The sequence below is a fragment of the Sphaeramia orbicularis genome, chromosome 15, assembly GCF_902148855.1.
Source record: "Sphaeramia orbicularis chromosome 15, fSphaOr1.1, whole genome shotgun sequence".
In the NCBI taxonomy this organism is placed as follows: Eukaryota; Metazoa; Chordata; class Actinopteri; order Kurtiformes; family Apogonidae; genus Sphaeramia; species Sphaeramia orbicularis.
The window spans coordinates 52,613,572-52,635,385 of NC_043971.1; the positions used below are offsets into that span (position 1 = coordinate 52,613,572).

The 21,814-nt window shown below is 41.8% G+C and overlaps 1 protein-coding gene across 2 annotated transcripts; it reads right to left on the bottom strand.

Annotated features, from left to right (window-relative positions):
• Nucleotides 1-5,050: 5,050 nt before the first annotated feature.
• Nucleotides 5,051-21,260, bottom strand: LOC115434059 (protein ZNF365-like). 2 transcript variants are annotated; one of them, XM_030155727.1, is made up of 6 exons: nt 21,153-21,260; nt 10,627-11,282; nt 9,081-9,390; nt 8,746-8,917; nt 8,612-8,661; nt 5,051-5,426 (listed from the first exon to the last, which is right to left on the bottom strand). In XM_030155727.1, exons 2-6 carry the CDS (start codon nt 11,270-11,272, stop codon nt 5,201-5,203), a joined length of 1,404 nt encoding a protein of 467 aa, XP_030011587.1. In that variant the 5' UTR covers nt 11,273-11,282; nt 21,153-21,260; the 3' UTR covers nt 5,051-5,200. The 2 variants fall into 2 exon arrangements, with proteins under 2 accessions (XP_030011587.1, XP_030011586.1); XM_030155726.1 differs by having other exon boundaries at nt 21,159-21,234.
• Nucleotides 21,261-21,814: the final 554 nt, after the last annotated feature.

The window sequence follows — 21,814 nt, forward strand, 5'->3', positions numbered from 1 at the left end:
ACTTTGGATCAAAGCGCTGATGCAACGTCATTCATTAGTGATCTCACCCGTTTTTGTGCGAATAAGAGCCGTTTGAAGCCCGGAGGCAGCTACAAAAACACGGCACCTCTTCAGTTCGAGCTACAAGTGTAACTCAGAGTACATTCGTTGAGTGTTTCCTGTAGATCTGGACCCGACGGTTCATGGACATGGATTCATCCAGTGATGGAGCAGAGGGGAAGATAGGACAAATCCAATAACTACAGACAGAAGGTGGATACTTAAACTAAAGCTGTTGTGCCGAATTCGACTCCCTGCTGAAAACTGCTCCCCCTTTCTAAATCAGCCATGAAGAGGACAATGTGCACCAAATTCATCCTGTCACAACTTTTTCTCCTTTCTGATTGCAGGGTATGAAATTAATTGTGAATTATTCAACCGCTTAACACCATCATAGCTGTGTAGCAATTAAGTAATGAATAATGTTGTAAGATATTGCAGTTGTGTTTTTTTATCTGGTTAAAATTAAAGAATGGACAAACTGTAAGGTATATAAAACGTTCTAAAGTTAAATCTTAGATACACAACACACAAAATATATAACAATAAAAACAGATCCTCAAACCCAGAGTTCTGCTTACTGGGGGATAAATCCCAGTTACTCAGTATATAACCAAATGTAACTTTTCGGTAATTTCCGTGGGTACAACAACAGCTTGTCGAGTCATTCTAAGACACTGGACAACATCAGAAACTCCACAGATGAAAGAATGTGTCTGTGCAATGACTGAAAGTGCATCCTATGAATGTATGTTTAGTAGATGAAGTGATGACAGAGGGGAGGGGTGACCCTTTGGGACAGGTTTAGGGATTACATAAAAGAAGATAGGTCTGTATGTATGAGTGCATGTACAGGTGTGTGTGCGTCTATACAGATATTTTTTAGTTGATATTATTATGTAACCACCTTCTTTTGTATCTGCTGCCTGTCTATTTATTTATATTTGATCTTTTATGTTTGAGATAAAGAGTACGTCGAGTCTGTCGCCAGAGCTAATTGTTAATTATATACTATCTGTTCTTGTATGGAGAAACATATTAAGTTTACCATGTACCAAGCCTTTAAAAAGTTCAATAAAAACTTGAATTTAAAACAAAAAAACAATAAAAACAGAAACCACGGCTGGGGATGTAGTTTTCATCAGGGAGTGGAATTCGGCACCAGATATTGCTGATAACTGCATCACCCATTACAATAAGCTTGCGAAGCTACAGGAAATGCCTTTAGCAGCTCACTTTTGGAGTTATTCTGGTGTGACAGGGTGAATTTGGTGGACTTTGTCCTCTTCATGGCTGATTTAGGAAGGGGGAGCTGTTTTCGGCAGCTGCTGCGTGATGCAGTTTTCGGCAGGGAGTAGAATTCGCCACAACAAAAGTCACTAAAATCAGGAGCGTTAAGCCCTGTTTTACCACCAACAGTGGACTGTCATGTGTCTTTTCTAAGGGCTGCTTTAGGAGGAACTGGCTCTTATTCATGCCCATACTCTGTAGAAAAGAGGCCTGGTGCACGTCATTACAGACACATTTCAACAGTTTCATTCAAAGACGGCTGTTGGGATGACAGGACAGATGAACTTAAATGCATCCACTCCGTCTGTGTTGTAAGTCACAGGTGTCAAACATTCGTCCCGGGGGCCAAATCCGGCCCACCAATGGGTCCGGTCCGGCCCTGGGATGAATTTGTGAAATGCAAAAATTACACTGAAGATATTAACAATCATTTTAGTTCAGGTTCCACATTCAGACCAATTCAGTCTCATAATAACCGACTCCAAATTTGTCTTTCTGTAAATGTAAATATTTTCATGTATTTACACTAAAATGAAGCATAATTTCGCAAAAAATCTGAATGACCTGAACAAATATGAACAACCTGAAATGTCTTAAGAGTAGTGCAATTTTAACCCTTTCATGCATACTGGTCACTCCAGTGGACAGTTCTTCTCCAGCTGTTCTCTTGTATATTCATGGGTTTTGTTGTTTTAGTTCCATATCAGCCAACACAGTGGATGCTTATGCATTATCTCATACACTGTAATTCATACCGTTACTGTAACTTTATGTTCTTAATAAACCTGATCTGCAGCAACATGATTGAAAGTAAATCAATTGCTAATTGTTATTAGACTGTAATTAACAGTTTTCTTAAACAAAAAGTTTTTTTTTTTTATATCTCCATGAAGTGAGTAAGAACTAGTATTAGAGTATGATAAAAGGTGAGAAAACATCAGATCAGCTGCATCAAAAATGCTTTTGTTTCATAGTTTTCACACAGTTTATCACTTTCTGATATTGCACTTTAAATACGTTTCTTTGCTTCAAAAATTAAGCACATGGTGTCCAAAAAAAAAACCAACAAAAAAACAAAACAGGTTAATTAAAAAAAAAAAAAAAAATCAGTCTTGTTTTTTTCATGCCTAAAGGGGAATAAAAACACTCAGGAAAAAATTTTGACTAAGGTTTTCATAATTTATGCATCAAAGGGTTAATAATATTCCACCTGTTACTAAATATTTTGTGTATCTGTAGATCCACTGTGATCTGTAAGTTATAATGTGCATATGGAAATGATAAACTAAAGCAGAATAGTGTTAAAATTAAATTTTTATTTATTTTTTTTCAGTTTGTTCATGTTATTCACATTATTTGAAAGAATAGTTTGTAGGTGTAAACCTTTTCATAATGTAATTTTATTTTTTTTCACTGTAAAACAGAGAAAAGTTTGGAGTTGACATTATTTTTATATATTATTATGTTATTATTCTACTGGTCCGGCCCACTTCAGATCAAATTTAGCTGAATGTGGAACTGAACTAAAATGAGTTTGACAGTCCTGTTCTAAATGGATTTACTTGTGTATGTGCACTAATGTCAAATGTTTACCACATGACGGCTTCAGCTCTGCTTTTCTATCAAACTGGTGATGATGTGACGGCTGGTTCAGAGTTTAATTATACGATCAGAGAAAACGGTGATGGTTGAGTTTGAAGCGCAGACAGAGTTCAGATATATGGACTTTAGGGGAACCAGGTTCAACCGGAGGTGAGGACGTGGTTACTGTCACTGGGAACTGGTTTTGATCTGACACAGTGGACAGAGCATCTGACAAATGGGTTTCCATGGTTACACACCAAGTGAGATGAAATCTAAAACACAGAAGATACATCCAGAAAGTAGGTTTTACCGGCAAGTGAGGGTAACTGGAGTAAATAGAAAGACTTGTGCTGAGCAATGAGAGGAAACACAAGAGGCTACTGTTCATTTACACCTGTGAATACTGACCGCAAACCCCAAAAAACCCCAAAAACACCCAGTGTCCCCACTCCGTACTTATTTCAGTGTAATAATGTGAGGAAAAGGCCCACATCTAGAGTCTGGCGTTAAAGGTCAGTTTACAGCTTCATGGACCTGAAACACTTCGACTGTTTTCAATTATCTGAATACAGAAGTGCCCTCATGTTTACTGTGAATACATTTTGTCATAAGATTTTCACTGTGATTTATCAATAACACATTCATAAAGACAGATGAGGAAGAGTTTAGGAGAATGAACTACAACACTACTCACACAGGAATGGAATACTTAGAACATCAGTCCGATTAGGTTCATACTGTCTCCTAGAACTTATAGAGATTTCTTTTTCTTATTTTTCAGACAGATAAAAAAAATAAATAAATAAATAAAAACCTTATGGACTGGAAAGAAGCCACAGTGATCCGCTCAGAAACCAACTAATACCACTGATGGATTAGAGAGGACGGAGAAAACAGAAAACAGAAAACAGAAAACAGGCCCTGGGGACCATGAACAGGGATGAGGGATCCTACAGCTGATCCCACACCTGGGATGCCGTCCTCTGTGGGATGCCGGGCAGTAGGGGGGAGAATCGTCCCGTTGTCTGTAGGGGTGTTAGAAAATACTGGTTTTGCAATATATCACGATATTTCATTTCACAATACTGTATCAATATTAAAAAGAACTGTATTGATATGTTTAGGTATTTATTCAAATGCAGATATTGTGGAAGTTCATTTTAGTTTTTTGATTTTTCTTTTTTGTTTCTATTTTATTTATTATAATTTAACACTCTTTTATTCAATAATGTTAGTTCCTTTGTTGGGATTGAACTAAAATTCTGTTCTGATGTTAGTTCTAAATTAATAGAATCTGAACATTTGAACAGGATCTGAAACTGTAATGTCTGTAAAACAGAATTTCAGTTTGAACACAGGAACATTTTGTGACATAACATCAGATCCTGTTCTGGTCAAATAAAAATGTGTTTAGTATTTGTGCAGATTTTTGATGTAATTCAATTCTTTAAGGAAATAATCATTTAAAAAAAAAAGAAACAAACAAAAATTGCCTTTTTAACAGTATCATGGATGTATCGTGATATATCGTATTGTGATTTGTATCGTATCGCCAGATTCTTGCCGATACACAGCCCTAATAGACTCCGTCTATGACGCCCACTGACCTCTGGATATTCAGTTTAACCCTTGGTGTTTCACTGTGAAGCGCTCATGTCGGAGCTTTGACATTAGTGAATGTATGTTTTCAACAGTGACTTCTTCCCATGCTCATAAATAACATCTATGGTTCAGGGTTCAGAGTGAAGGGGTGAACAGAAGAGCTGAAAAAGAATAGGCTCAGATGTTTTCACACCTGGAGACTGGAATGGCAGAACTCAGAGTTACAACAGTTTGGGTTTAATGGTTCTTTTTCAGCGCCACACTGGTTTACTGTCAGCCCCTTCACTTGGTTTGAGAACCTTGGATGTTTTTGCACAATCTGTCTGAAAAAAAACAGAAACAAGATTAAATTAAAAATACAACCAAAGTTTAAAGTTTGAGAGCAGCATCTTCCTTATTTTTGATCTAATTTTTACACACTGACTTAACCTTTGTTGGTGCAGGCCCATCTTTGTGTTTTTATTTTAGTGTCAGTAAAAGCTCTTTGAACATTTCCACCCAATTCAGTTAAACTGATTCATTTTATTTTTTTCTAAAAAAGGGACAAATGCGCTTGTTGATGTGACGCTGCAGTACTTTTCCACAGACTATCACACTGGAATAAAATGAGTGGTGTTTTTTACCGACAACACCCCCTTCCTGGCTGGTTCTGTCCAGTTCGACGCCTCAGTTCTACGCCTGGGTTCTACGCCTCGTACCCGGCAGAACGCCGCCGCCGCTGCTGGTTCCAGATGTCGTCTCTGTGTTCGGGTCGACAGAACAGCCTGGACGACTGAGCCAGACGCTCCCGCTGCTCCCACTCCCGTTCTCTGTCCCCGCCCACTTTGGGGAACGCTGAGCGGCCGCCAAACTGTGAGGAGTGGCTTCTGTTGTCATGGAGACCAGATGAGGACAGCTGACCTCCTGCTGACCTGGAGATGGGACATGAACACAAACAGGTACAGATCAGTGGAACACACCAATAATCCAATGCTTACAGTCTACTTTTCCTTTAGAACTCTTCTTGTTTTAAAAATTACTTATTAAAGTTTTTTTTTTTATTCACAGAACTATAACGCTGCATGTTTAATCGTCAAAATCCACTGACAGTGTAATAATCTTTCACAATAAATGATCTTTTGAGCCATTTCTCAGCCAAAGACGACCAAACTTAGGATGTAAACTTCTTAATATTCTTTCCACAGCTCTAATCCAACACTAAACTGAGTAACATTATTACAGGTAATGTCATTTTAAAACAAAACTGTGTTTGTTACAGTAGTTCAAATCTAATGCCGCATTTCCACTATGTGGTATCGGCTCGACTCGACTCAACTTGTTTCCATTATGAAAAAGGACCTAGAATCTGGTACCCGGTAATAGTTTTTTGGTATCACCTCCGCTGAGGTTCCAGGACTGGGGACCAGGTACTAAAAGGTGACATGTAAACGCTGCAGACCACTGATTGGTCAGCGTTGTCTCAGTGACCCGCCGTTTTACAAAAAACAGATGCAGAAGTTGACAGTAAATCTGTCGGTAGGTTAATCCACATGATGACAGTCTGTAAAACTACACCACTCAGTCAGGAGATTCAGTCTTTGGAGGCCGACGTAAAAATTCAGCATGAGCTTGATGAGACAACACACAACGAGCGAGTTTATCAGCGACTCTCTGAGCAGATGACGCGGAAGTAATGCATCACATCGCTATGACGACCAGGTATTGTAAAGTCGGTAGTATCCTGTAATGGAAACGGTCTCCAGGAATAGGACCTGGTACCCGAGCCGAGTCAAGTGGAGCCGGTTCCACATAGTGGAAACTTGGCTTAAGTGTTTAAGACCATATTTCACAGCTACATCAACAGCTTCCTTTTTCCATTAAAGTGAAATACGATGTAAAATTACACTGCAAATACAAAGAGACAGAATGAGGCAGTTTATTTCTATTCTCCTGTTATTGTTTTATATCATTGACACTGACTGGAGTCTGACACACATGGACTCACACTGTAATTCCACTGTCTGAGTGGAAGGACAGAGGCCAACCTGAAAATGATAAATGAAACATGACCGGGACGCAGAAGTCTGACAATAGAGGGTCTGCACATACGTCATTTCCCCCCCAGGCCACGCCCCTCTCAGTCAGACTGAGTGTCTTAAACCAACCTGCTCAACATGACGGAGTATAGCAGTAAACACAGCCAGAGCAAAGGACCATGGGAAATCTGAAATGAAATGAAGGACAGTTGGACTGGACATGGATCTGTACGAGCTACCAAAGAACAAGTGGTCCATGAACACTGACATGTGGACACAAATGGAGGATCCAGACCTGATCCAGGGGGGAGGGGGTCAGCGCTATTTGGGCCTGAAACTAATATACATGGTTTCATCAGGACTGACAACCAGGGTCCAAAACTAGGGCCCAGAACCAGCTGATCCAAAGGCTCCAAAACTAGGGCCCAGAACCAGCTGATCCAAAGGTCATTTCCAGTAGACCATGGACTGACCCCAGTGAATATATGCATGATCTACTGGAACTGAGCAGATTTACTGAGTCTAGTTCAGATCCAGTCCTTTATCCAACACAGATACTACTGCTGTGGACCAGCAGGGCACCACTGCATTCTGGGAAATTAGCAGATTTTTCCCAGTTGTTTTTAAATTATGACATTATTCTTTTAATATTATGGTTTTATTGTCGGAATATGACGACTTTAATCTCATAAATGAAAGATATTTTTGTTAAATTATGAGTTTTTTTTTTTTTTTATAACTACGACTTTATTCTCATAACATTGTGATTCTTTTTGTATTCGACTTTATTCTCATCAAATTACGGGTTTTATATCAATATTTTATGACTTTCTTCTGGTAGTGACCAGTGTTTTTCTTTTCTTCTGTGGTCCTAATACTCCGTCGTAGCTTTATTCTCCAGTTCCCCGTATTTGTAAAACTAGGTTGGCCTCAGTTTCAGTTAGTTTACTAATCATGTAGGAGCACAAGGTTCACAATCACAAAATGAGACAAAAACCAGGAAAGATCTGATCATGAAACCAAGAGCTGCACTAAGAAGGACCGTTAGTCAAAACAACAGGTCATTTCAGGTCTGATTGGAGCCAAAAATACAGCATCAGTGAATGTTAGCTGACACCAAACAGGATCCACAGATCTAGGTTTGGTTTCCTGGGTTTGTGGATCCATCTTCTCTTTTCTTTGTCTTTGGGTGTCTGTAAAACGATAGCTCCCACTGCTTTAAGAACCTGAAAATATAATCAATCTCACAACAGCTCTGCCCCATTTTGGATTCAGTATTGTTCTTCAGTTTAGACAGGATTGAAGCCAACGCTGTCACTCATCTGCCTCTTTCTGACACTCAGTGGGCGGAACCACAGTGACTTCTGCTAGCGGTGACGTCACGTGCAGACCCTCTATACCACAGAGAAGTCGTCTTTAATCCTTCAACAGCCATTCTACTGCTTCTTTTCTGCAGTTTACCACGGCAAATGAGATGGGATATTCCGAATCATCTCACACATTTACAGGAGTCTGGCAGAGGGAGCATCACTTGAGGGGAACATAGAGCTGTTTGTAAGGAAAAGAAAAAAATGTTTTATTCAGTAAAAGAAGTTCCAAAGTCTGAGTCCTAGCCCCACATAGAGGTCACTTCCAAAAAGACCAAGAGGACACTCAAAGGAAGTACATGACACCAGACGCCAGGAAACGTTGGAGCAGCATCTAGTGGCTGTCAGTGGCATTACACTTTAACACACTGGTCCACTGGCCTCAGAATGTAGATGACACTAAAAAACCCAAAACCATCAGCTCAGCTCAGGGCAGAGTCCTCCTGCAGCATGAATGTCATTTCTGAAACACAGATCAACATGGAAGGGAATCCCCCAAAGTGGATTCCTGTTCCTGTTTAAAACTGCTCCAAACAACAGTAAAGTGGATTCACTCAGACAGAATATGTTGTATTTGAGTGTTTTGTGTTCATGAGTTCACAGTAGGTGTGGCTTAACTCTGTCCCTTCAACCCAACTCCAACAGACCTACAACTAACCCACATGACGTAGGTCCTGCTGAGCTCAGACACTCTGGAGTCCTGGACGTACTCACCGGCTTTTAGTGATTCTCCGAGGTCCGTTATCAGTCGGCTGCTGGTGCTGCTGAGGAGACAGAAGGAGGTCAAAGGTCAGGTTGACCCAGAAGGTTTGTTTCTGTCAGGGTTAACGTCCTAAACTGTGCTGTACCTCATAGCGGTTGCACTGTGGCGGGCTGCCGTTGCCCTGGTAATACTCCACCAGTCTCTCTGCCAGGGCGATCCGTCTCAGAAGGTTCTCAATGAAGTGTTGGATTCGAACCTTTCCACACGTCTCCTGTCGAGCAGCAGCTTCCAGAAACTTCTGGATGGTTATCACCTCCCTGAAAACCAAACCCACACATCACAGCAGTGTATTTGCACAGCAGGAAGGTCCAGACGCATCAATGAAAGTCACTGAAATAAGAACAGCACAGCTCATTTACAAAAGGTACACAGAGGAAATGTTGACCTAACACTCAGTGCTCCTGTTTTCACAACGTTTACCTCTCTCTTCGTTCCAGCTCGTTCTCGGAGGCGTTGAGCTGTTCCCTCAGAGCGGCGATGACCATGACGGCCACGTCCACCTGCCGGCTCAGCGACCGCTCCCTGTCCGCCACTTCCTGCCTCTCCTGGGCCAGGTGCTGCGAGTGAGCGCGCTCACACAGGAGCTCGGTGTCGGTCTGGGCCAGTTCCGTGCTCACCTTGGCCAGGCGCCGCTGCATGGTGCTGTCGGCCGCACGCAGGATGCTGGCCAGACGCCGCCGTACGGCAGCCGACGCCGCCGCTGTCTCCAAACCACAGTAGGAGCTCTGCTCTGGGGAGGAAAGAAAGGAGGCAAGACACTGAACACCTCAGACACCCAACACCTGCACCGGGTCACACCTGTTACACCTGCACCGGGTCACACCTGTACTGGGCCACACCTGTACCGGGTCACACCTGTTATACCTGCACCGGGTCACACCTGTACTGGGCCACACCTGCACCGGGTCACACCTGTACTGGGCCACACCTGTTATACCTGCACCGGGTCACACCTGTACTGGGCCACACCTGTTACACCTGCACCGGGTCACACCTGCACCGGGTCACACCTGTACTGGGCCACACCTGTTACACCTGTACTGGGCCACACCTGTTATACCTGCACCGGGTCACACCTGTTACACCTGCACCGGGTCACACCTGTTACACCTGCACCGGGTCACACCTGTACCGGGTCACACCTGCACTGGGTCACACCTGTTACACCTCCACCGGGTCACCTCACACCTTAGTGAGGATGATTCTCCATCAAACAGCGGTTGGCCTGCAGCTTCATTTTAAAGGTGCAGTGAGGTGGCTGATGAGGTGGAGATAGCAGTGAGGTGTTGTCTAACAGGTCACACACCTCAGATGTATGTCTGCTTTATAGAGGTGTGTTTCAAGAGTGGAGATACAGAGGAATAACACTCCTATAACAGTACAAAAACTAATGTACATATGGCACAAAACCAGACAACTGTCCAATTGAACTGCACTTATTTACACCAGTCTGACAGTGGTGACGATCATTGTGTGTTTATTATAAACTTACATTGTCATCTATCCAATAACTATGCGTTACTGCCACTGTTTTATCTGTCAGGTGGAATGGTCTCTGAACACTAGCTGGTAGTCTCCTCATTACTGCATAGCTAACATTCAAACATCACCAAAATAGTATTTAAATAGAATAAAGAATCTGTAATATAAAGTAAAATAACAACAGATATTGAGTGAAACCATCAACAGTTAAAGAAACATTAAGAATAAACAGAAAATGTCAGAATCTGTCATTCAATCATGGTAAACGTTTACATCTCAGCGATGAAATGGACCGTTGACATAACTCTAGTTTGAAGTTTCTTTAGTGTCTTTAACATTTTCAGTGTCACCTTTACAACCCACCAGACCTGGACACTGAAACAGCTAAACCCTAGACTTGAATTATCCAACACTGAAACACTTCAACACCTTCACCCTTGAGTGTAAAAGTGACTAAGATAAGGTAAAGTAAAGTTCAACGCACCAACCAGATCTAAGTCCGGGTCTGGGTCAGGTGGGGGGCCAAGTGGAGCTGGGGGGGAGGACATTAGGTGATGGTGATTGACATGATGGCATCCTGGTTTTTTGGTGGACATTTTAATGTCCTCTTCATTTCGATCGCCCTCTCTTTCTTCCCCCTCCTCCACCTCCTGCTCTTCATCCTCTTCCTCTTCAGACCCTTCATCTTCTTCATCCTCCTCCTCCTCCTCCGCCTGCGTTCCAACCCCAACGCTCTGAGTTCGCCTCCTCACCGAGCTGTAGGACAGGGGGTATGCGCTGTCTCTGCTGTCGCTGAGGGAGCGGGTATGGGGGGGGCGTCCTGTGCTCTGCTGCCCCCTGCGGGTGGGGAGGCTCATGTCATACCAGGGGATGGCCGCCGTTAACGGGTCGGGGAATTTTCCAGTGATGCTGAAGCTGCCTGTGATTACATCGGGGGAGGTATAGGAGTGGCGGTACTCCAGGTGAGTGCGCAGCGCCCCCAAGTTGCGGAAACGCTCCTGTTCACCGCAGCGGGGGCAGCGGAAGGGGAGGTCGCAGGAGGTGACGGGGTCGCTGATGGCGCCACAGGCCTGGCCATTCCTTTCCAAGAGGAAAGAACCAGAACCCCTGGAACACAACTTCTGCTGCATCACTCCACACCTGAAATCCACAACAACACATGAGCTGCTAACAGGTCAATAGGGCTGTAAGAAAATATCGGTTCTGCAATATATCACGATATTTCATTTCATAATACTGTATCGATATTAAAAAATACTGTATCGATATTTTTAGGTATTTATTCAAATGCAGATATTGTGGAGGCTCATTTTTGTTTTTTTTGTTTTTCTTTTTTGTTTATATTTTATTTATTATTATTATTTAACACTTTTATTAAATATTGTTAGTTACGTTGTTGGGATTGCACAAAAATAATGTTTTGATATTAGTTCTGAACTAATAGAATATGAACATTTGAACAGGATCTGAAACTGTAATGTCTGTAAAACATCATTTCAGTTTGAACACAGGAACATTTGGTGATATAGCATTAGATCCTGTTCTGATCAAATAAAAATGTGTTTAGTATTTGTGCAGACTTCTGGTGTAATTCAATTCTTCAAGGAAATAATCTTTAAAAAAAAAAAAAGAAACAAACAAAAAATTGTCTTAACAGTATCATGATATATCGTGACATATTGTATCGTTAGCCTAGTATTGTAATTTGGATCGTATTGCCAGATTCTTGCCAATACACAGGCCTACAGGTCAAACAGGTCAAACAGTTAATCCACTGTTAATTAGAGCTGAAGTAAATACGACACTTTGGTGACAGCTCACTCACCTGCTGCGTTGGACTAAAAAAAATTGTACAAATGTGAAACAGACGTGTCTGAAAATGACAAATAACTCGTCCTTTATTTCAAAACCAGCTGAAACAACAACCACAAAAAGTATAGAAATAGAAGGAGATATTAAAAAATATCTAAATAAAAATAACAACAATAACAACAGCATAAAAGTATTTATGAAAATATCTATAAACAAACAAATCCAATGACATCTACAAACAGTATGTACACTGCAGTCTTCAACACATTTGGATCCAACTGACGAACAACTGAACATGGAACTAACTCACAACTTCGTGTTGATCCTGGCGTCATGTGCATTAAAATAGGCGTCTGTGTGAAACACAACAGCGGAACCAACGTTTAGCAGCGAAATTAAATAAACAAAGCTTCAGTTGAGGAAAACTGCAATTGAATAATTTTTTAAAAATTGATTCGAGTCAATTAATCATTTCAGTTCTACTAAGGACCAGCATTAGCTGACCTCTGACCCCCAGGGCTTCTGTAGTCCCATCCCTTTTGTCCAAATATGGTCACCTCTGGTTCCAAAAAACCAACATGTTAACAAGCAAATCACAAACTACAGGCTTCACAGGAGGCACCGATGGAAAGAAAAAAACTTGGCTGATACCAGTATTTATAGGGATGCACTGATCCCATACCAGTATCAGGCATCGCTCCGATACTCAGTGTGTGTACTTGTATTTGTACTCGTAAAAGTAATCCGATACAAATGCATTGATACCACTTCTGCCCGTGTGACATTCCCAGTTCAGTGCAGCAGGTACGAGGAGGAGGAATAATGTGTGTGAGTGTGAAGAGTGTGGAGACTGAACCAAATAAATGACGATGTTAAAAGTAAGGCTGACTGACAGTACTGTTCAGACACAGACAGATACAGACGCAGCGTTCTGTCCATCCTCTGCGTACATTCCATCTGTTTTCCAGGTGATGGAGGATGAGTACCCAGACAGAGAATACCAGCAGAACCGTGGAGGTAGAGGATCTGTTCAAAGAGCCACTGTGGGAGTTAGAGAAAAACTACTGACACATTTAGGACAACTACCCAGGGCTGGACCGGTTTACATCCTACTGATAATACTATGGAGGTACGGAGCAGTGCGGACCGCCGCCAGCAGAAGTGAAAACCAAACTTATCACTCATTTCTCTTTTCTCTTCCTGCTGAAGCTTCGCTTTTAAACCTTACCAGAGAAAATGCTGTAATATTAGTATCACATTAGTGTTTCCTCTGTCGTCTCCATGTTTGTTATTACTGACTTTCTTCTTCTTCTCATTAAACTTTCCTCTTCTTCATGGTATTTGTCCAGTATGGTTATTTCAGAGCGGCGCCCCCTGGTGGATTAATTGCCAAACGCTCATTCCAACACATTAAATGTCAGTAGCAGCACTTTGTTCCAGTCAGACTAATGACAACGACAATAAAGCACATTTACAAAAGGAACTAACAACTGGAATGGGATTATTAAGGACTTGTATCAGTACTCGGTATCGGCAAGTACTCAAATGTAAGTACTCGTACTCGGTCTGGAAAAAAGTGGTATCGGTGCATCCCTAAATATTTATAATACCCCCTTCGATGGGCTGAGGGGGGAAAAACTCCAAAAGTATTCCAACAAAACATATTACTGAATCACTAATGATCCACTCACTCACCACCACATTAAGACACAAGTTAAAATTGACAAAGATGGGTTAAAACCATTTAAAACCCACACCAAACCACTGGGTAGACTGCAGGGTCGCATACAGTGGAGCGCCCCCTCCTGTACAAATGCAGAAGGAACCTTCTGTATTTATACAAAAGCTCTGAGATTTTCAGACATTTGACCTTGGAAAAGTAGGTCACAAAATAGGTCCAGGCCACCCATTTCAGAACTTGTCCCAAGCTCTACACATGATGTATGTCAGGCAAAAATGTTGGAGTTAGAATGTTTACAAGATGTGACAGACAGACAGACAGACAGACAGACACACAGACAGACAGGCCGATGACGATAAAAATGACATTTTAAAGCACGGGTGTCAAACTCATTTTAGTTCAATTCCACATTCAGCTAATTTGATCTGCAGTGGGCTGAACCAGTAAAGTAATAACAATGAAAAAAAGTAAAATTACATCATGATCAGGTTTACATCTACAAAGTTTCCGTAAAAATCTGAATAACATGAACAACTTGAATTGTCTTAAAAAAAAAAAAAAAGTGCAATTTTAAAAATATTCTGCCTTGGTTGATCGGTTTATCATTTTCACATGTGCATTACAGTCACATAAAACATTTAGTACAGGGATTAAAGTTCTCCATCACCACGATGGATTTCCGTCAAATGGAAAAACTGAGGGGGGAAAAAAGTCATATTGAAGTAACTTCCCCACATGTTTCGTGGAGTCCAGTCGGCACCGCGATCCTGTCCTGGGTCTGCTGTCCTGAATCTGCAGGTGTTGAACACAGGCACAGGGGGCTGGTAGGTTTAACAGTGATGAGAATAAGATGACTTCTTTATTTTTATGTCGGGAGGAGAGACTGATGACTATTTCTCTTTGGAAGGAAACGCTGCTCATTCTGTGCCTCAGAAACACATGGACAAGTTCAGCTTTACCGAAGTTCAGCCTCCAGACTAACTTTAGTTTAGTGCGAACAAGTAGCTTTCATTCTGAAAGAACCACAGCGAAAAGGGAAGAAGACAGAACTGATCTGCATGTACCTTCATGTTTGGGTTCATAGCTTATCTCCTCTTGCCGGTATATGACTAGTGTGTGTGTTTGTGTGTATGTGCCCTTCCCGTGCGTGCAGCTGTGCGCGCCGCGGCCTTACGCGGTTACGCGCCCGACTGCGTAAGTGCTTTATTTTGACCTGTTTAGCATCTTATTTCTATCTGTGTGGTACAGTATGAAGATAAAATTGAATGAATGACTAACACTCTTGGTATTTGCAAAGCCACTGTATTTGAAATACCCTCAGAGAGGATCTGTAAAAAACATCTGGAAAAAAACAGAATGGAATGGAACGGAATGACCAAGCTTGAAACTTTTGGTTTCAGTGCCAAAAAGCAGAAAAAATAAAAGATTAGTTGGTTAGGGTTACATTTACACAGACATTTTCCCCAAAGTTCATGTGCTGTTGGAGTTGGAGTTATGTTTTAGGAGTTCCTAAATTGTTAAATAAAAAGTTTCTCACTCATTTTTTGCAGTAAGGTTTTCTTCTAGTTATTATTTTCACTTGCTTCAAAGGTTTTCATACCTTTAAAATTAACCACAGAGCACCAAAATTGACCTGAAGCTTTAAAAATTTTCTGGGGGAGGACCCCCAGACCCCCCACCAATACCACACATGACATTTTTTCTATCCATGTTACTAATCTTCTACACCTGTACACTCTCCCATTCAGTGTGTTTTACAGTATTGCCAAATTTGACTATATAAACTTGTACGCTATAGTAGTATTGGATTGCATCATTTTTAATAGTGGCCAATGATTTTGACCAGAAGAAAATTTTCAGTCAGATGAAAAATTTTTGCTTTAATCCCTGATTTAGTAACAGAACACTGGTAAAATTGCATTTACTTTTCTTAAGACATTTCCGTTTGTTCACATTTGTTCAGATTATTCACATTTTTTGTAAAAATATAGTTTGGTAATGTAAACATTTTCATGTAATTTTATTTTTCTGCACCAAAATAACAAAGAGAAAATTTGGGGTTGTCATTATTTATAGGTTATTATGACAATATTTACTGGTTCTGACCCACTTGAAATCTAATTGGACTGTGTGTCTGTATGTGGAACCTGAATGAAAATGATTTTGACACCATTGATTGTTAATATCTTCAGTGTAATTTTTGCATTTCACAAATTCATCCCGTGGGCTGGATCGGACCCTTTGGCGGGCTGGATTTGGCCCCTGGGCCATATGTTTGACACCTGTGTTTTAAAGCCTTTCAGCCCTTCATCACATGATGAATGAACACAGATTCAAACACAAAACCTTTAATAAAACACAACAGATAAGTATGTGCCTCTGCCATGGGCGAAGAAACATCCCATATATAATAACAGTAAATACCCACATTCAGCTGATAGATGATGCATCCCTAGTGGTGCTTCAGACAGGCCTGGTTCTGGTTCTGTTCTGCAGTCTTAGAACCTTGGTTCTCTCTGGTGCATCAGCCCATGTTCACACCAGTGGTAAAAGTGGAACCACAGTGGGAGGACGTTAACTCCGCCTTCCTCCTTTGTCTTCGTCTACTTTACTCTGAACTTCGCAACCTACAATATGACACGCCCACTGATGATGTCACAGTTCATAAGGAAGAACCCACTGTTTCCGGTTCCAACTGAGAACCAATTTATAAGGTTCCAAACCAGTTTTTTCTGGTTCAAAATTAGGTTCAGGAAGCAGAACCGGAATCAGCCCAGAGCCCTGCCGGTGTGACCGGCTTGTGGGTGGCACCACAGGTCCACTCATGTCCACTGTAATCTGATTACACACACTATTCTCATAATCAGACCAGACACCTTCTCCACTTCAGGTGAACAGGCTATTGGTTCCTTCCACTCCAACATCACACCCACTGTTAAAAACCTTGGTATCATCTTTGACCAACATCTGCCTTTCAAACACCTGGGGCCTCATGTACAAAGACTTGCGTGGATTTCATACTGAAACCTGGTGTACGCCCAAATCCAGAAAAGTCCGAACGCACAAAAAAATCCAGATGTATAAAACTGTGCGTACGCCCGAATCCAAGTACATTTCCTTTATACATCTCAATCAGCGTGGAATTGAGCGCATATGTTGGAGTACCTGACTCCTCCCTCTCCACGCCCACATTTAAATATGCAAATCAGTATAAACGGGGTCTGCAGGTGGGATTCCCTCTGGGATTCCCCTGTCTGCAGGATCAGACGATGACGTCAAGGTGGACGCGAAGCGGAGGCCGAAACAGGCGGAAGAAGAAAAGAGACGAACTGAGACTGTTTGAGGAAAGAGTCGCCGATATTGTGACACTTTTCTTACAGGGCTGATGCGGATCACCCCCAAGATAAATATAGATTTAGTATTAGTGTCAGTCACACATTAGTTCATTCTACGGGTCATACACAGTCTGATCACAGACAAACTAGATACAGGTTCATGTGTGATCATGTCAGGAAATCAAAGAGGAAATCAAAGACTTTGACTCATGTTTAATCACTCAAATTATTATTTTCCAACAATGAGACAGCAGACAGTCAGACCCAGTATCATCCTCCTGTCACAGAGGCTTCTGTTGACTCCCCAGTGTTAGCTGGTCCTCCGGTCCAACAGCCCACTGCTGATGCCCATCAGACCGGCATGGGTCTGTACTGACCCGAGTCACATTAGGACATCGTGAGGACAATCGGCGGAGTCAATGAGCGACTGGACCGACTAATAAATGTTCTCACAGACATGAACACTATATTTATCAACCTATGAATTTTATGTCCTTGTCTCTTTGCTGTTGCTGAATGTCCATCCGGGCAGGATTGGCATTGATGGATACAGGGTCTAATTGGTTCTGGTTCTGTTGGTTGATGTGCTGCTCTGACAGTAGGGTCTCATGCCGGTGTGTTCATTGTTCTTCTGTGTATCTCCGATGTGCACACTAATCAGAGGAATGACCTTTTTCACATTATTAACAGTTTCTCAGTGTCACCTCTAAGTGTCTCCAATGGTTCCAAAGCACTAGAAACGTGCGTACGCCAGCTGTGGACTTGGCGTGAAGGACCGCACATTTCCACGGTCATTTCACTCTTTATACATCTGAACGTGAGCGTGGAAAAGGGTGTACGCCAGGTTTTTGTGCGTACGCACGCTTTATACATGAGGCCCCAGGTCACTAAGCTCGTCCAGTCCTGTTTCCTCCAACTCAGAAATATTGCCAAAATCAGACCCATGCTGTCCCCTTCTGACCTCCAGCTCCTCATCCACACCTTCATTTTCTCCCGTCTAGACTACTACAACTCACTCTTCACCTGCCTCAGCCAGTCCTCCCTTAATCATCTACAGTTAGTTCAAAATTCAGCCTCCAGGTTGTGAACACGCACCAGTCGTCGCTCCCACATCACTCCAGTACTCGCATCCCTACATTGGCTTCCAATAAAATTCCGCATCCACTTCAAAATACTCCTAATTACTTTGAAAGCCCTGCACAATCTTGCCCCCAGTTCCATTTCTGACCTGCTAGTTCCCTACTCACCGTCACAACCACTCCGTTCATCAAACCTTAACCTCCTATCCATCCCCCGCTCCAACTTCTCAACAAAAGGTGACTGTGCTTTTGCAATTCTGGCCCCAACCCTCTGGAACAGTCTTCCCCATCACATCAGATCATCAGATTCTACAGACACCTTCAAGCGACTCTTAAAAACTCACTTTTATAAACAAGCATTTCATTAACTCTCTTCTGTTTATGCCCCAGTGAATACATGTTACTGACTTGACTTCTTCCCTGGAGTCTCTGTGCTTTATCACCTCACAGGTTTTTCCCTGGATCATCACAGGTTTTCCCTGGATCATCACAGGTTTATCCCTGGATCTTCACAGGTTTTCCTAAGATCATCTCTGGACCTGCTGCTGTGGTCCTGCCTCTCTCTACCTTCATCGTCATCACTCACTTATCCATATAGTTACGATAGTCTTTATTATACTGTTCTACACATGTTCTAGTTCAGTTATCTGTGCATGTGTCTCCCCCTACCTCCCCCCTCTCCCCCAGTCTCTCTCTATCTCTATCGCTCTCTCTTTTCTCCTCCTTTACTTTCTCACTTTAACCCCAACCGGTCCAGGCAGACGTCCATCCTTCAGGAGTCTGGGTCTGCTCCAGGTCTCTGCTGTTAAAGGGAAGTTTTTCCTTCCACTGTCACCAGTCATCAGTGTTTGCTCCTGGAGGATTCTGTTGGTTTCTGTAAATTGGCTTAAAATTTGATTTGATTTGATCTATCTCTCCTTTATGTGAAGCACTTTGTAACATGTTTTAAAAAGTGCTATATAGATAAAGCTTTACTTTACTTACTTACTTAGTCGATGAAGAAAACGAATGCACAGGTCAGGACAGCTGCGCACATACACAGGCCCAACTGGCTCTGGCTAAAGCTGATTTCATTGTTCATTTATTCATCTATACATTGGTCTTTCACCTTCAGAAATGTGTGAAAAAGTGTTTCCAAAGCCCAAAATGTCCTCCTCAGATGTCGTGGTTATTCCACAGCCCAAAGATATTCAGTTCACTGTCAAAGAGGCGTTTAGAGATCAGAAAATATTCCCACTTAGAAACAGTAATAGTTATCTTTAGGGGTGTAAGAAAATATTGGATCTGCAATATATCACGACATTTCATTTCACAATACTGTATCGATATTAAAAAGTACTGTATCGATATCTTTAGGTATTTACTCAAACGCAGATATAATGGAGGTTCCATTTTGTTTTTTAGTTTTCTTTATTGTTTGTATGTTATTTATTATTATTTAACACTGTTTAATGTTTATTTGAAGCATCCTAAAAGCACTTTTTACTGTCTGAGAGGCAGATGGGAGCTCCTTTGGACACTAGGAAAATTAGAAACATTTTATGATATAGCATTAGATCCTGTTCTGATCAAATAAAAATGTGTTTAGTATTTGTACATATTTTGGGTGTAATTCAATTCTTCCAGGAAATAATCTCTTTTTAAAAAAAGAAACAAACCTTTTTAACAGTATCATGATATATCGTGATATATTGTACATATTTGTGTTGCGGGTGTCAGAATGTGGAATTCTTTGGCAGTGGAAGAGAAGAGCTGTGCAAGTATTTTTCAGTTTAAGAGGTTGTATAAGGAAAGAATAGAGAAGCTTTATAAAAACATGAAATGAAATAATTTAAGTTATGGATTTTGGATTTGTTTTATTTGCATCGACTCATGTAAACTGTTTACTGTAACAGCTGTAACGGCAACGTATCTGATGGAAGCAGATGTTTGAAGGAAGGGGCAGGTATTATAAGTTTTCTTCATCCTGCTTCTTTCCAATCAATTAGGTTGGAATGAATAAATAAGACTGGTATGAGACCGTCTTGCAAATTTTCAAAATGGAAAAACTGACTTACTCTGTCAGAATCCAGAGGGATAAATCTGACCATATTTGGAACAAATGGATTAAGTTTGTATCCTCTAGCTGTCCAGAATTTGTATCACTCCTCTAAAAATTTTGTTCTTTATAATCTCCCTGTCTTTATTCTTTGCGAATGTTTTACTTTCGCATAAATGTGCAATTTTTAAAGAACCCAGAGGTATTAAAACCCGTGATTGTCTTTTTTTTAAGTGAGAAATACCAAAACTGTAAGCACTCAGTTCATATGCTAGTTTTGTTTTTTTCTGTTTGACGCTGTTGTATGTATAAAATAAGAAATACAAAAAGGACTCTAATAGATACCACATGTATGAATGTTAATGCTGAGATATCTTGCTCATTTTCCAATAAAAACAAAATTAAAAAAGGAATGAATAAATAAATGAAATAAATAAATAAATGAAATAATGAAAGTGGTTGTGAGGTGAAAAAAGCAGACCTTTAATCTGACCTGTGGGTTTGTGGCTGTGCCAGGGCAGACCAGACCTTCAGTTCATGTGGGTTGGGTTAGTTGTTGGTCAGAACACAAACCCACCTGAACAGCTGATGTGGAAAAACACCTGAACACAGTCAAGTCAATGACACAGTCCAGCTGGATTCATGTGGGGTGGACTGTCCGGTGGGTCCGGTGGGTCCGGTGGGTCCGGCTCAGATGGACCTGGTCCTGTCAGCCTCCTTCATGTGTTCCAGGCTCATGTCCAGCTAGCCCAGTCCTGTTCTGCCTCAGGTCACGTGACTCTCAGCCGTAAACAGGACCGGTTCGGCTCATACACACACAACCAACACGGTTCGGTTCGTATCTCAGTTTCGGTACCGTCCGTTTGATTTGGTCGTTAAATAACCGAGTAACAGGTCGGTGCAGGGCTCCTCCGTTAGCCCGCTCCGCCGTTAGCCTCCGCACCTGAACACCGGAGCCGCCGACGGAACACAACGGAACCGAGCGCCTCACACCACCGACACACACGGCTCACGCGCACCGATCTAAGAGGACGGGTTAACGGCGGACGGTCAGTGAGCTCTTACCGTTACCGTGGGCAGGTGTCATGTCGCAGGTACAGGCTCAGAGCGGCGCGCGTGATGTCATTCATTCAGAAGAGCCACGGAGGACCAGCGACAAGCTGCACGCACGGCGCACCCACCGCACTTCCGCTCAGTCCCTTCAAAATAAAACACAAACAGGAAGTCAGGAAGTGACACTTCCGGTATTTGGATTGTGGTTTTTATTCGTAGTTTTCAGTGTTTTTCGTTCGCACACTTCTTCTTCTTCTTCTTCTTCTTCTTCTTCTTCTTCTTCTTCTTCTTCATTATTATTATTATAAGTTAAGTTTCCCCCCCCCAACTTTATTAATCAAAATCTGGTCATACATTCAAACGAATTCCATAAAAAGAGACTTTTTTTTTTCAGACTGAGCAACAACATCAAACTTATCTGAACAGTATTTGTAAAGAACATTATATATACATATATATATATATAGGGGCGACACGGTGGTGCAGTGGTTAGCACTCGTGCCTCACAGCAAGAAGGTCCCGGGTTCGATTCCAACACCAGTTGACCGGGGGTGGGACCTTTCTGTGTGGAGTTTGCATGTTCTCCCCGTGTCTGCGTGGGTTCTCTCCGGGTACTCCGGCTTCCTCCCACCATCCAAAGACATGCACTAATAGGTTAATTGGTTAATCTAAAT

Excerpts from the sequence above, each read along its gene's own strand:
- LOC115434059 (XM_030155726.1), bottom strand. The coding sequence starts at position 21,217 with ATGAATGACATCACGCGCGCCGCTCTGAGCCTGTACCTGCGACATGAC. Across the intron at positions 11,283-21,158 it reads CGACATGACACCTGCCCACG|GTGTGGAGTGATGCAGCAGA; the intron begins GTAACGGTAAGA and ends TGTGGATTTCAG. Across the intron at positions 8,662-8,745 it reads CACAGTGCAACCGCTATGAG|CAGCACCAGCAGCCGACTGA; the intron begins GTACAGCACAGT and ends CTGTCTCCTCAG.